Genomic DNA, 15062 nt, shown 5'->3' with positions numbered 1-15062 from the left:
CCCCCTGCTATTAAGGTGTGTATGGTCAATGAGAATGTCTTGGGGTTAAGAGAATCTTGGATGATTGGTTGGGGATAATGTGAGTAAGGAGAGGAAGAAATTCTAATCAATGTCAATAGGATAAGATATCAACTATTATTATTATATGTTTTAGAACATGAAAAAATTTTAATCCTGTTTCCCTCCCACTTAATAATAGCTTACATTTCGTTAGTTTCATATTGAGTACAATGAGCTCATATAGCAATTGATTAATTAATTAATCTCTTTTTAACAGAATAGAATATGGCAAAGAGACCAGAGAGATATGAGGGCAATTCAGCCTGACGCAGGTTATTATAATGATGTAAGTATAAGATATGCCATACTGCTTAATATAAAACTCTTTGTTTAGATATGTGAATCTGAAAACATGTGATCTCAAATTCAAACATGAACTTTTCTCATCTCAACTTAAATTTTTCTTTTAATCTGATGAAGGGTGAACTTTTGATTTGGGGCTTAAAGTGGTGTTCAGCAAAAGATTACACTGTCTCAAAATCTGTGTAATAGGAAAGTTAATTTTAAATTTAGCTGATTGTTGACTTTGAAAAGGAATTGGGGAAATCTGGTACTTGATTTTGTTGCTTGTCTAGTAATAATTGACATTTAACTTTTCTGTATCTCAGTTTTCCTCAATTAATATAGATTAACTAGAGGCCTGGTTCACGAAATAAGTGCACGGGTAGGGTCCCTAGGCCTGGCTGGCAATCAGGGCTGATGGGGCCTTCCTTCCCCCAGCTGCCAGCTGCCTGCCGGGGCCTTCCTTTGTTCCATGCTGCCACCTGGTGGTCAGCTTACGTCATAGCAAGCAGTCGAACTCCCCAGGGGACAATTTCCATATTAGGCTTTTCTTATATAGGATTTAATCTATTATTACAGTGGTTCGCAACCTTCTGGCTCTTTAAATACAGTTCCTTATGTTGTGACCCAACCATAAAATTATTTTCGTTGCTACTTCATAACTGTAATGTTGCTACTGTTATGAATCGTAATGTAAATATCTGATATGCATGACCCTGTGAAAGGGTCGTTCGACCGCCGAAGGGGTCGCGACCAACAGGTTGAGAGCCGCTGTATTATTACAGTATTTTTTTTTTTTAAATATATTTTATTGATTTTTTACAGAGAGGAAGGGAGAGAGATAGAGAGTTGGAAACATCGATGAGAGAGAAACATCGACCAGCTGCCTCCTGCACACCTCCCACTGGGGATGTGCCTGCAACCCAGGTACATGCCCTTGACCGGAATCGAACCTGGGACCCTTCAGTCCGCAGGCCGACGCTCTATCCACTGAGCCAAACCGGTTTCGGCTATTACAGTATTTTTGAAAGTCCTTTATATTCCTGAATTTGTCTTTAAATATTGAAATTGTAACTTTGCATGTCCTTGGCTTATGTCCTGTGCATCATCAGGAGCTCTTAAAACCCAATATGTATTTTTTTTTATAGCTGGTCCCACCTATAGGGATGTTGAATAATCCTATGAATGCAGTAACAACAAAATTTGTTAGAACATCAACCAATAAAGTAAAGTGTCCAGTATTTGTTGTTAGGGTAAGTATTCTCTTGGATATTTTTGGCAAAATTGATCCTTAGTTAGTCTGTAAATATATATAATAGGACAAAGAAAATTAAACACCGTTTTAAATGTGTACCTGGGATAAAAATCAGTATATTGCTAGTCATTTTATTTTGGAATACCCAATTATCTACTATATCCACATTTAGTAAGGTATTACTTTTGGATTATTTTCTTCTTACTGCAATTTCCATAGAATTCATTTTTGAGCTGGCCATGCATACATATTACAGTAGACCTTTTGAATAGGAATTGCTAGGAGACCTTTTGAATAGGAATTGCTCTTGAATAGGAATGCTTTTGTTGTTTAGAATTTAGAAAGCAGCATCTCAAGGTGAATGAAAACGTTTAGGTGTTACTAGGAAGCAAAATACTTGAGAAGAGCTGAAGACAAATGGTAGACCTTAATTGTCAGTTCCGAAGGTACATAGTAGGTATTCAATACATTTTTACTGAAATTTTTAAAGTATAGTTTTAAAACAAATGGTACATTGACATGATTCAAAATATTGATATTTGAAGCATTTTGTATTAAAAAAAAAAGTCTTCCCATTTCTGTCTCCCAAGCTAGTTAGTAGTCAAAGTTGAGCAAGTAAGAATTGGAAAAAAAAAACACACCAAAAACAAAACAAACAAACGAAACACTAGGACAGAGAAAAGACAGTCATAGCAAATATGTGGCAAATGAGCAAAATTAATAAGTCCTCTGCTATCAGGGAGGTGAGCTATATGGAGACCTGAGAGGGAGTGGAAGAGATGCTGGTTTGAGCCCCATAAAAATGTTACAGTCACTACAAGGTCTCCTTTTTGCTTCAGAGGCATATATCAGTAGATGCATCTGTAAAGAAGACCTTATTTCAATGGTTTTTGGGTTAGTAGAGCCAACTAGTGTGTAGGATGATTTTGTTTGCAGCTATTTTAATATCCTCTTAGCATAATACTGAAAACCTTTTTGATGTGAATAGAATCTGAGCATACTCTATCCTGTATCCTGTAACATGGTAAATTTCTCATTTTGGGATCTATAGGATCCTAGGAGAAATTTGCACATAGAGGCATAGTCCAGATTACAAGGTATTAAGACATATAAACTGTGGGCCTTGTTCTACAGTTGGGTTGCCTGTAGTATTTACTGGGTTGGGATCCATAGCAGATAACAGAAACTAGGAAAGTAGGAGGATTTTATTCATAATAATTCAAATCATAATCTGCAGGTAAGCAATGAAAAGCCAGATTGTCCTATATGTCTTTATAATTTACCGAATAGTCTTCATTTTATGTATCTCATCCTGCTATTCCTATAAACAATTTGTATTTTTTAACTCTGTGTCACAGTTTTTATTTCGGAAAATAGGATTGTTATATTGACAGTTGTGTATTTGCATATTCTAAGGAAAATGAGTTGTGTAATCTATCATAGAAACTTGAAAATAAAAAAAAATACGTGTTTTTAAAGAATATATATTTATTTCTCATCTAATGGTATATTTTTATTGATTTAACAGAAAGAAGAAGGGGTTGGGGAAGGAGAGAGGAAGAGAGGGAGGGAGAAAGGGAGGGAGAAAGAGAGAGAAAGAACATAAGAACATCAATATGAGAGAGGAACTTAGATCGGTTGCCTCCCACAAGCACCCCAACCGGGGATCGAATCTAAAACCTGGGTTTGTGCCATGACTGAAAAGCAAACACACTATCTTTTGGTGTACTGGATGATGCTCTAACCAACTGAGTCACATCAGCCAGAGTTGCAAAAATATGTTTTTTGAGTTTATAAATCACAGATTTTTTTACAGTAGGAAAATTGTAGCATTAATATATTGGTGTAGTGTTTGTCATGAAATTTGCTGTACTACTTTTTTTTTTTGAGAGATCAGCATAAGACTTGTTACTGCATGGTACTATGAGTGAAGGAGAGCTTTAAAAAGCTTTTTTTTTTTGGTTTTGTTAGTACATTTATTTTCCAGTAAAAATTTGATAGCTTTGATGTCCTTAAATTGGTACTTATAGTTAATTTTTTTTTTCTTCCATAAAACCATGGTAACTTTTCTGTCTGAATTGGTCTAGTAGTTGAAATCCATCCTTCAGGCTTTGAGTTTTTCTGGTGATTGACCATCTTATTTATGTTAGCCTGCCAATAGGAAAATGAAGGCTATGCACATTGTTTTGAAATGCTCTTTAGAGTGCTTAGGCCTGTGTAGCTTAGCAAGGTGCTTGCTTGTAATGTATTTAACTATTTTTAATTCAGTTAATGAGCTAAAGTGCTAGAGCTTTTCCTGCACTGTGTTAATAAAGTTTTTTTTTTCTGACAAAATACTTGCTTATAAATCTGAGCTACACTTAAGTGAAAGTCGGTATCATCTACTTAATATTGATTATTATAAAATACAATGTTGTAAATAAAGACTTTCTTAGTGTTTTAAAAATTAATTAAGGTTGAGGGTTTGTGGCCTGGTATAACCTGTCTTTTTTTCCGCCCCTAGTGGACTCCAGAGGGAAGACGGTTGGTCACTGGAGCTTCTAGTGGAGAGTTCACCTTGTGGAATGGACTCACTTTCAATTTTGAAACAATACTACAGGTAACAGTGATCATCAGATGGCAGCATCATTCTGTGGTACTGTAAAGAACTTGAGATATAGTAAATTTATTGGCATTTTAAACTTACACTTAGACAAATCGTTGTGAGTTAATAGATGCTCCTGTGAAGCCTTTCATCTTGTATGTAATGTTTACAAATGTTTTGTTTTCATAGGCTCACGATAGCCCAGTGAGGGCCATGACTTGGTCACATAATGACATGTGGATGTTGACAGCAGACCACGGAGGATATGTGAAATATTGGCAATCGAACATGAACAACGTCAAGATGTTCCAGGCACATAAGGAGGCGATTAGAGAGGCCAGGTTTATACACAATATACCATTTTCTGTAGTCCCTATTGTCATGGTTAAAGTATTCTCTAAGTGTATTCTGGATGCAGAGATGCGTGGGCTCTGCCAGATTCTGGGAGATTCTCTGCACCCTGTGAACACAATGTTTTTCTTTGTTTTCACACATTCACCATTTTGCTGGCGCCTTTCTGAAGTAGTTTTGTCCTGGTATCTGCCTTTACAATATGTTAGAGATGTATTGTCTGCCACATTTTGCACTGGTTTTTTCTCTTTTCATTTATGGTTAATAATGTGTATACGTTACTTCTTTTTATTACTTACTGTGTAAGACAAGAATATTTCATTCCAAATAAAGAACTCAGTCTTTAATTATGCAACTGAATAAAATCTAAAGCCTACAGAAACACTTTCAGAGTTCACACAAAATACAAGAAAACAGGCTTAAGTGAAGACCTGGTTGGCTTGGTTATGCCATGACTTCAAAGGAAAGTACCATAGGTCTAGAACTCTCACAAGTAGCTCTGGATGTGGCAATCATTAATGGATTAATGAACGGGTTCTTCAAGCTTTGAAACTATGAGCAGGTCATTGGTAAGAAGACTCTAGGACTTTTCTTCCAGTTCACTGCTGGTACCGACAGAGCAAATGTGTAATAAGTGCAGTTTACAATATTTTCAGTGAGTTGTATGTATTTGTGCATATCGGTGAGATATGTGCAGTAAAACTGGAAAAAGAAGCTTCACAAACCAGCCTGAAGAGTTGCTGCATCCTCAGAATAAAGCTGAGCAGCATTCCCCGTAGCTGTGCCGCCCGTGTGGCGAGAGGTTGACATCTTTATAGAAACACCATCCACTGCAGTCACTGTTTCTACTTTCAGAATCTGAACAAAACTTGGTGGATAAACATGCCTCTGCGATGACTTTGCTGTGGTGTCCTGCCCATACATTGAGTTTGCACAGTTGGTCACTTCTTAGTCATCGGATTAAAAAGTTCAAGGGAGTTCTTAGAGTTAAATTAGAAACTTGAGGATCTTCCACGACGGAGGGAAAAATGACTCTCTCCTTTGCAGCAGATTCTTGGGCTTTACACACAAGTCTGAATGTCCCTATGCTAACTTTTTTGTCAAAAGGTGCAATATTCACGAGGTAGCTTGTCAGAAAGGAGATGGGAAAGTTTTCCGTAGACTTTTTAAATAAATCAGAAACATCATATGTAGGAATGTTTAGCACCAGTCTTTAAAAATCCTGTCCAGCCTTTTTCAGTTTATCATTTCATGAAGTGTCTGAGGTGAAAGCTGATGCTAATTTTTTGAGCAGTGTTCTTTCGTGATTTAAAAGATTGTTTACAGGAATATTGCAAAAATGGAATTCAATTAGTTTCTACACTTAGATTAGCTCCATGTTTTCTGTTGGTACAACAGGAAATCCTGTATTGTGGGAAGTGTGAATAGCAGTAATAATACACTTGTAAAGTGCTCTGAATATTGATGATTGGAAATTAAGAAGCAACTACTGTATTAAATTCTTTTGATGAGATGCCATGGTTAGCTGACAACATTCTCTTTATGTTGCGTCTTCACGGGTGGATACTTCCCTCTTCTGTTTATAAGGCAGCACAGTGTTTTTATTTTTCCCTGTCTGAGAAGCACAGATAATCTGTTAAATGCTGACTTCTTTCCCCTGCTGTGTGTCTTCATGTAACAGTTTCTCACCCACGGATAATAAATTTGCTACATGCTCTGATGACGGCACTGTTAGAATCTGGGACTTTCTTCGTTGCCATGAGGAAAGAATTCTCCGAGGTATGTGTACTAACAGTACTCGTTGGAATATTTACATAGGAAGGCCTTTGTGGTTAAATCACAATACCACAATACTAGCTTACATCTCCATTCAGTTTTCTCACATATACACTGTCGTAGGCTTTTTTTTTTTTTTTAATATATTTTATTGATGTCAGAGAGAAAGGGAAAGGTGGAGAGAGAAACATCCATGATGAGAGAGAATCATGGATCGGCTGCCTCCTGCACGCCCCATACTGGGAATGGAGCCTGCAACCTGGGCATGTGTCCTGACCGGGAATCGAACCTTGACCTCCTGGATCCTAGGTCGACACTCAACCTCTGGGTCACACCGGCTGGGCTATCGTAGGCTCTTTAAAGAAACCTAAACCCTCTGGTTCAAAGTCACTTTGTAGATTTTTACTATTAATATTATCTTTGAATTCTTTGAGCTATAAATTAAACATAGCTGTTTCCTTTCTTTGATTCCTTTCCCCCAATAACTTGCTTATGTTATGCATTTTTTAGAGCTATATTCCTTTTCATGTCTGGTTCCCTGGATACCTTTCTCCAACATACTGACACTATAATTTTATGTAGATAGCTCACATTCTCTTGGCAGTCTTTTTGCAATTAACTGATGTATCAATAGCTCTACTTCTTAGTGTTGATATTTCTGAAAGCTTGTTTTTTCATTTTATCACATTTGTACTACATGACCCATTTGTTACTAAAATTTGGAGGGTCCTTGTTTACTTTTATTGATTTCATAGTTATAAACTAACATCTATTAATCACTTCATCTTAAAAAAGAAGTCTATATTTTCATTTGGATTAGCTTAGTTTTATTTTTATTTTTTAATTATATTTTATTGATTTTTTTACAGAGAGGAAGGGAGAGAGATAGAGAGTTAGAAACATCGATGAGAGAGAAACATCGATCAGCTGCCTCCTGCACATCTCCCACTGGGGATGTGCCCGCAACCCAGGTACATGCCCTTGCCCGGAATTGAACCTGGGACCTTTCAGTCCACAGGCTGATGCTCTATCCACTGAGCCAAACCGGTTTTGGCTAGCTTAGTTTTAGACTTCATAAAGTGGGGCTTTTGAAATACCAGCAACACATCAACACCATTTATGGAAGATATGTGGTGCTAGAGGTTAGGGAATTAACTTTGTGTTTTCTATATGCAATATAAACATTTAGACACAAACATTTACACTTTTAACGAAATCTCATTAGTTTATTACTAACTAGGAAGGTAGTTTTCTCAAGTGCTTAATTTGCATCTGCCCTGATTTAACCAAGAGTACATTCTGCTTCATGCTCTTGGTTTCATTATGCCATAAAAGTAACAGTTTCCATGGGTGTATAGGTGCCACAGGTATTGGGTGTCAAGAAATTATTACTCAGAGATTTTCCTTTCTGTTCAAGAGTCAGCAGGATTAGTTGTGTTGGTTGATTCGTGAGTGTTTTATAACTTCAAAGCTTTATTTGCAGCATATAGTGTCAATACATTCTAGACAAGAAAATAAATGCCCTTGATATCTAACCCATATTTCAGTACAGTATATTTAAAAAAATCACATTTGCTTAAACATTCCTGGCCTTGCTCATTTTATGTGGGTTCATCCATAGTATTGTGTGCAATAGCTAGTGTAAGGATGGAGTACCATCACAGTGAAAGTGTGCACGCACTATGAAGGTCATTCTATTGTCCAGCCTCAGAGACTGGGTGCAGTCTCTGAAGTCATCAGGTTTGAATTATTTTATGGGTGAGTACTATGACCTGGAAGGCTTAAGTGATATGTTCAGTGTAAAGTAAGTTCAGAGCCAGGACTAGAATCTTACCACTTCACTCCTAGTCTAATACTACACTAATGTTTCTTCTTTCTTCACTATTAGTAGAAGTCTTAGCTGTTAAACAGAAATTAGATAAACACCTTTTTCTAGGCTTTGGAAATTCTAAGAAATACAGAGGAAACAAAATAATTTTATTTATTAAAAGCAATTCTAAACTATCAAGAACAATTAATTTTATAGTCGATTAAGACTATAATACCTGAAGTCAGATACAAAGCTACTATGCATCTTGGATTAAAAAAACAAACCTGCTATGTAGTAACATTTTTCAAATCCAAGTTCTAATGAAGTGTTATTCAATTTTAGTAATGAAACTATTTCTAAATAGAGCTTAAGAACTTTTCCTCTGCAATTTCCTGTGTATGTGAAGTATTAAATAGCAGTTAAATATTTTCAGATTTGAGTCCAAGTGAATTTGGATATAGTTAAGTGGATACTAACCCATTCCTGTTCTTCCTATAGCTTAAAAAGACCCCACTATCATGTTTATATTGATTTGAGAGTTGAATTTCATTTTTTTTTAAATGTGGGTACTTTTTATTTTAAGTTTTACTATGGGAATTGCAAAGAGGCATAATAATATACCTTCATGTACTTATAGGATATATGTTCTAGGTAATTCATATTTTTTGCTTAAAAAATAATTTTAGAGAAAAGGAAGGCAGGGGAGAAAGAAAGACAGACAGCAGACATCAAAGTGAGAAAGAAACATCAATTAGTTGCCTTCCACACATGCCCCGAGGGGATGTGCCCTGACCTGGAGTAGAACCTGCCTCCTTTTGATATACGGGAAGATGCTCCAACCAACTGAGCCATACTGGCCATGCTGTGTTTTATTGCTTAAACATTTCTTTTTACTTTATTTTTATGATATTTTTCTTAGTATCTCAGTATATGGAGTAAATATGACTGTTCAAAAATTTTTTTAAAATTGATTTCATTGAGGAAGGAAGAGGGAGAGAGAGATAGAAACATCGATGAGAGAGAATCATTGATCAGCTGCCCCTTGCTCGCCCCCTACTGGGGATTGAGCCCACAATTCCAGGCATGTGCCCTTGACTGCAATTGAACCTGGCACCCTTCAGTCTGCAGTTCAATGCTCTCTCTACTGAGCTAAACCAGGTAGGGCTAAATATAACTGTTTTAAACCATGTTATTTATACCACCCAAGTAGTTTTAATATAATAGTAGATCTGGTGTGGTGGTTAAGTTATTATACTTCAACTGGAGGCCGGTGCATGAAATGAGTGCAGGGTAGGGCCCCTAGGCCTGGCTGGCGATCAGGGCCAATTGGAGCCTTGGGCTGCCAGCAGCTGGTCGGGGCCTTCTTTCGTTCCGCGCCGTCCCCTGGTGGTCAGCGTACGTCATAGCGAGCAATTGAACTCCTGGTTTCCTGGTTGACAATATGCATAGTAGGCTTTTAGATATATAGATTACCCATATTTCCTCATTTAAAATTTTTTTTCTGAATTTTAGAAATGTTTATAAAATAATAAAATTAATGTTCCCATAATTTTCCTATCTTTCACTTGGGTTGGGGATCATGGAATGATAGAATTCCAAACAGTAAGGATAGGATCTTGCAACTTCTAAAATGTCAGTTGCCCCAGGTGAAGGGGTCATAATCATGTATCCCACATATACTCTGCAACATCGGGCAGGTACGCATATGCCTATAGCATGCGAGTGTTGTACATTAGACCATCACTTGGGATTAAGTATTAATAAAATTCAAGAACATTTTAATTGAAGGAGAGGTTTGCGATCATGTAGTCCAACTCTTTATTAAATACTTATCTTTTCTACATCATTCCTAAATGTCAGTGTTCTACTCAAACATTTTTAGTGATAATAGTATTCACTGCCTTACATGATTCCCTTTACTCTAATTTTCAGAGAGTTCTTTTCCTCTCTCTCAAATCTATTTCCTTACAACTTATCCTGCCTCTGGAACATGAAGAATTAGTCTGTACTCTTCTCCATGGCTCCTTGGAGTACTTGAAGACAGCTGGCACGTCTTTAGTGTAATCTTCCAGCTGTGAGCATACAAGGGTCCCTATGCATGATAGAAGCCAGATACCGTACTATTGAGTGCAGAATTTATAGTTGCTTTTTGATGTCCTTCCTGAAATTGTTTGTAGGCTTCTTGGAAAAGGAAGAAGTTACATGAGAAAAAGTAATCCGTATTTTTAAGGTTACAATGAGCATAGATCTATTGTCAGGAGATTTGCTACTGAAAAGGTCTTGATGATTGGTTCATAGGTCGGAAAAACAGACAGACATTTAGTAAATTGAATATAGTGCAGCATTGAAAAGTACCATGTATATGTATATCCACCCATATGCAAGTCAGCATCACTTATGCACATTCTGTCCTTCATATAAATTTCAGCACTCAATTTATGGACTGGAATTAAAATAACATTTAAGCACCAGGAGTACATGAGCTTCTAAATCAGGGTTGGGGAACCTTTTTTCTTCCAAGAGGCATTTGGATATTTTTAACATCATTTGTAGGCTATACAAAATTATCAATTTAAAATCTAGCCTGCTATATTTGGTCAAACATTTAATTAACTCACCCCTAATGCCTTGGCAGGGCCAAGCTGGCCCACAGGTCAGATGTTCCCACCCCTGCTCTAGATGCTAATGCATTTGACTCAAAGCTAAATAGACCTATTAAAATGGATTTTTTAAATTAACATGCACTACACATACTACCATAAGTACAAGTTTTTTTTTTTTTTAACTAGTTTTGACCCCTATCGTGCTTCTTAAAGTTCAATAGGGAAGGTAATATTTTCACAAATTTAAGATGGATAGTATGGGAGAAGAGTCATGCTAGTGATAGAAATGTAGTTTTATCAGTGTAATTAGATCACTTACGACCAGCCAACCTGTAAATGAGAAGCGTTGGAAAAAATGGAGTTGGTAAGAACACTGAAATCAATTTTAATAAAAAGCATAATACTCCTAAAAAGAATTCAGGCTGCAAGTCTCACACGCTTGAATTTTGTCTTTCCTTCCTGATTTTAATAATAATAGCTGACACATTACACTTACTATGAACCAGGCATAGTAATCTTCCTCATTTAATCTTCCTAATAACCCTGTGAGATAAGTACTTTTATCCACATTTTGCAACTGAGTAGCCTAGTTGGGAAAAAGTTAAGTAAACCTAGCCCAAGGTCATATTTGAATCCAGGTTGTTGGGCTCCAGAGTTCACACTCTCAAACCACTATGTTAAACTGCCGTTTTGATCTTTTAAAAGTAACAACAGCAATAATGTTTCCTGAGCTGTGATGACTGAATGGTAGTTTTTTGAAGAGCAGAGGGGCATGGGAACAGGCAACTCATTTAGTTACTTAAGTTCATTTTACCGTTCTTTTTTAAAACTATTCATAGAGGTTATAGATTTTCAGTGTATGATATATTTAACAACAAAAACTTTAACACAGGAATAGTTCAAACTACAATGGGTTATAAGATACATACTAGGTTATATAAATAGAACATGGACATAACGAGTCTATTGAGACTTATTCAGAAAGTAAGATGTGTGTTCAGTTTTTAAATATAGCACTCATGGAGAAGAAATGACCCCTTGAGTACACACAACTTAAGAAAAGTAGAAGTACTTTTTTAAAAAAAAATCACATATGAGCGTTTATTCCAATCCTGCTGGCAGCGTGGGAGAGCAGCAGCTCATCCACAAAATTCTGCTCTGCGTGTATAGGGTAGGACAAGGATTACATGGGAAAGTAGGAATGACAGGCCTGGGAAGTAGGAGGCTGGGATGGGACTCCATTGTTTGGGCAACAAGGTTATTAATCTTTGGCAGTTCTTGAATGGAATGGTTCCAAGGTTGACTCCCAGGTCCTGGGGCCTACAACTCCTAGCCAGCTCAGAATGTCCTTCAGGCACTGCTATTTGTGCAGCCTGCAGGAAGGCACTTATGCATATCTGGTCCTCCCCAGAGGAATCTCTCACTTACATCCCTTGGTGGTCGCCAGAATATGTAACTGGACAATCAGCGGGACTGGGCTGCCTGTCACTACTTGAGCCAATTAAGCAGAGACAGGGTTGAATCGTATATGAGCGTTTATTCCAATCCTGCCGGCAGTATGGGAGAGCAGCAGCTCATCCACAAACATCTGCTCTTTTATTAGTTCTTTAAAAAAAATATATATATTTTTACTGATTTTAGATAGGAAGGGAGAGAGAGAGACAGAAACATCAATGATTCCCTCTCATCATTGATGAAAGAATCATTGATTGGCTGCCTCCTGCATGCCCCCTACTAGGTAGGGATTGAACACAGCACCCCTCAGTCCGCAGGCCGACGCTCTATCCACTGAGCCAAACCAGCTGGTGCTTATTAGTACTTTTGAGAAGTCCCTGTGCGTTCCTTCCTGATTGCATTTGACTGTGTGTTTAATGAGATCAACCCCTCTGTGAAGGTTTTTGTGGTTTAGCAGTGTGCTTCTGAACTGTGTGAAGACGTGTTTACAAAGTCTGAGGGTTTCAAAAGTCTCTGATATTTTTTATTGGAAATAATTTAACTTATTAAAGTAAAATTGACAAACCATGTGGTTTATGATTTAAAGGACCGTAGTTATTTTTTTCACAAAATGTTCCACAAAATCCTGTTCATTCTCTCCACAATGAAAACAGAAACACCCGTCTTCCTTTAAAGTAGTCTGTAGTGGAATAATTCCTTTCAGTAACATAGTGTGTTTAATATTAAAAGCACTTCAGGCCCTAACCGGTTTGGGTTAGTGGATAGAGCGTCGGCCTGCGGACTCAAGGGTCCCAGGTTCGATTCCCGTCAAGGGCATGTACCTTGGTTGCAGGCACATCCCCACTAGGGAGTGTGCAGGAGGCAGCTGATCAATGTTTCTCTCTCATCAATGTTTCTAACTCTCCCTCTCCCTCCCTCTCTGTAAAAAATCAATGAAATATGTTAAAAAAAAAACAAACCAAATCACTTCAGGCACATCTCATTTAATCATCCAACCAACCACGTGTACACATGTTACATTAGGGACAGCTATTTTTTCTGTCTGGGTTTCCTTATTTTGAAGAAAATCGATTTAAGGATCTTTTCCCTCTTCTCTCCTAAAAAAACTGGGTTATGGTAGGTTCTCCTCTGTAAATAATGAGTATATTATGAAAGGGGAAAAGACTTAATATTTACTTGTAAAGCATATTATTTAAAGAGATTAGTAAGGCCCTAAAATACTTATTTCACATGGTACAGTAACAGTTTTACAGGAATTGTTTTAGATTTTTATACTTGGCTTTCATTGTTCTATCTTTGCATGTGTTCTAAATATTGCACATAATATAACAAAAACTTGTTGGAAAGGGGTCTGTGGCTTTCTTGGGGTGGCAGAACTGCATGTTGCTGCCGTCATATTCAGTTTCAGCTGTGTCGAATGCAGTTCCCAGACACTTGTATAGAAAGATTATAGTTTGAGAGTGATAAATGACCATGATTAATAATGTAGGCAGCAATTTTCAGAAAGAACCTTTGCGTCTTTACATTTATTAAATATTCTGTAACTGTCTGCATGAGTTAATTTTGAATGTTGAGACTTAAATTTCCATTTGCTGCTGATTTAGCTACCCTGTTATATTGTAGAACTTCCAGCTAATTAGATCTTTGATAATTTTTAAAAAAATGCAGAGCTTTGTAAAGAGGGGATAAAATTAGATAAATATATCCAATATATTTTTAGTAGGTAGGACCTTTATTAAAAGTATACGATAAAAAATGGTATCATAAAAGTATTTATCAGTGGTTAAGTACCACAATAGATACTGTTTTTCTTTTTTATTTATTTTTGTTTTTATTTATTTATTTTTAAAATTTATTGATTTCTTACAGAGAGGAAGGGAGAGGGATAGATAGTTAGAAACATCTATGAGAGAGAAACATCCATCAGCTGCCTCCTGCACACCTCCTATTGGGGATGAGTCCACAACCAAGGTACATGCCCTTGACCGGAATCAAACCTGGGACCTTTCAATCTGCAGGCTGATGCTCTATCCACTGAGCCAACCCACCTAGGGCAATACTGTTTTTCTTTTAATTAGCTTTTGTCTTTCACTCACCTTTTTATGATACACTGGAAAACCGTTTTAAAGTTTGATTTAAATCAGTTTTCAGGAATTTCTGAGAAGCATCTACAGTGCTCTGATCACTTTAGTTATAAAGAGAACAGAATACACTGCTAAACCACACAATCTTTGCATTTATTAAAAATCACAGTCAGATGCATCCAGGAAGGAATACACAGGGCCTTCTCAAAAGTAGTAATATTCTTTTTTTCTTCAATTGTGTGTACTTACGGGTTCCTTTCCTCTCGATGAGTCCTATATTCTTTTTTAGAAATAAGGTGATGGAGTTTTCCTGCATTAATCCTAGGGTCACTGCACTAAATTTCATGTGTAGGGATTAGTTTTCAGTGCTTCAGGAGTGTGTTTTTCACATCTGGGAAGAGTCAGCTGTTCATTTTCTGTAATGCCTATGTTAATGCAAAGCAGTAAATATCAAAGGGACTTTTAAAATTTTTTTAATATTTATGAACTTTTATATACCTTACAATTAAAAATTATAATTGTAAAATTTCTTGACCTCAGGCAAAAAGGACCATGTTTTCACAGTTCCATTCCAGCTTAGATGTGTGCATCAAAGATAACTGAAAGGAAATTTGAATTCATTTATCCCAATAATTTTTGTGTGCTATGTGCCTGGTTAGGTACCTGGCCTTAGGTATGGTGGAGAGGGTCAGTTATTCTTTTCTTCCTGAGCAGGACAAGTGATGGCTAAAGATTTTTGATTTAAAAGCATCACTTTTAATGATATTTTAATTTCACATATATTCTAAAGTAAGCACCACAG

The 15062-nt window shown here is 36.8% G+C and overlaps 1 protein-coding gene across 5 annotated transcripts in view; it reads left to right on the top strand.

Moving 5' to 3' along the window:
- WDR33 (WD repeat domain 33) overlaps nt 1-15062 on the top strand; it is a 109042-nt gene that overhangs the window by 43226 nt on the left and 50754 nt on the right. For all 5 annotated transcript variants that reach the window (XM_015571614.1, XM_006754761.2, XM_015571621.1 and 2 more), the window contains exons 3-7: nt 278-346; nt 1491-1595; nt 4101-4196; nt 4371-4522; nt 6214-6311. In XM_015571614.1, the coding sequence (XP_015427100.1) occupies nt 278-346; nt 1491-1595; nt 4101-4196; nt 4371-4522; nt 6214-6311 (520 nt within the window). The remainder of the gene's footprint in view (nt 1-277; nt 347-1490; nt 1596-4100; nt 4197-4370; nt 4523-6213; nt 6312-15062) is intronic.

The sequence above is a fragment of the Myotis davidii genome, unplaced genomic scaffold (genome assembly GCF_000327345.1).
Source record: "Myotis davidii unplaced genomic scaffold, ASM32734v1 scaffold113, whole genome shotgun sequence".
Classification (NCBI taxonomy): domain Eukaryota; kingdom Metazoa; phylum Chordata; class Mammalia; order Chiroptera; family Vespertilionidae; genus Myotis; species Myotis davidii.
The sequence above is the reverse complement of the archived record's forward strand: the minus strand, read 5'-3'. Positions and strand labels throughout refer to the sequence as shown.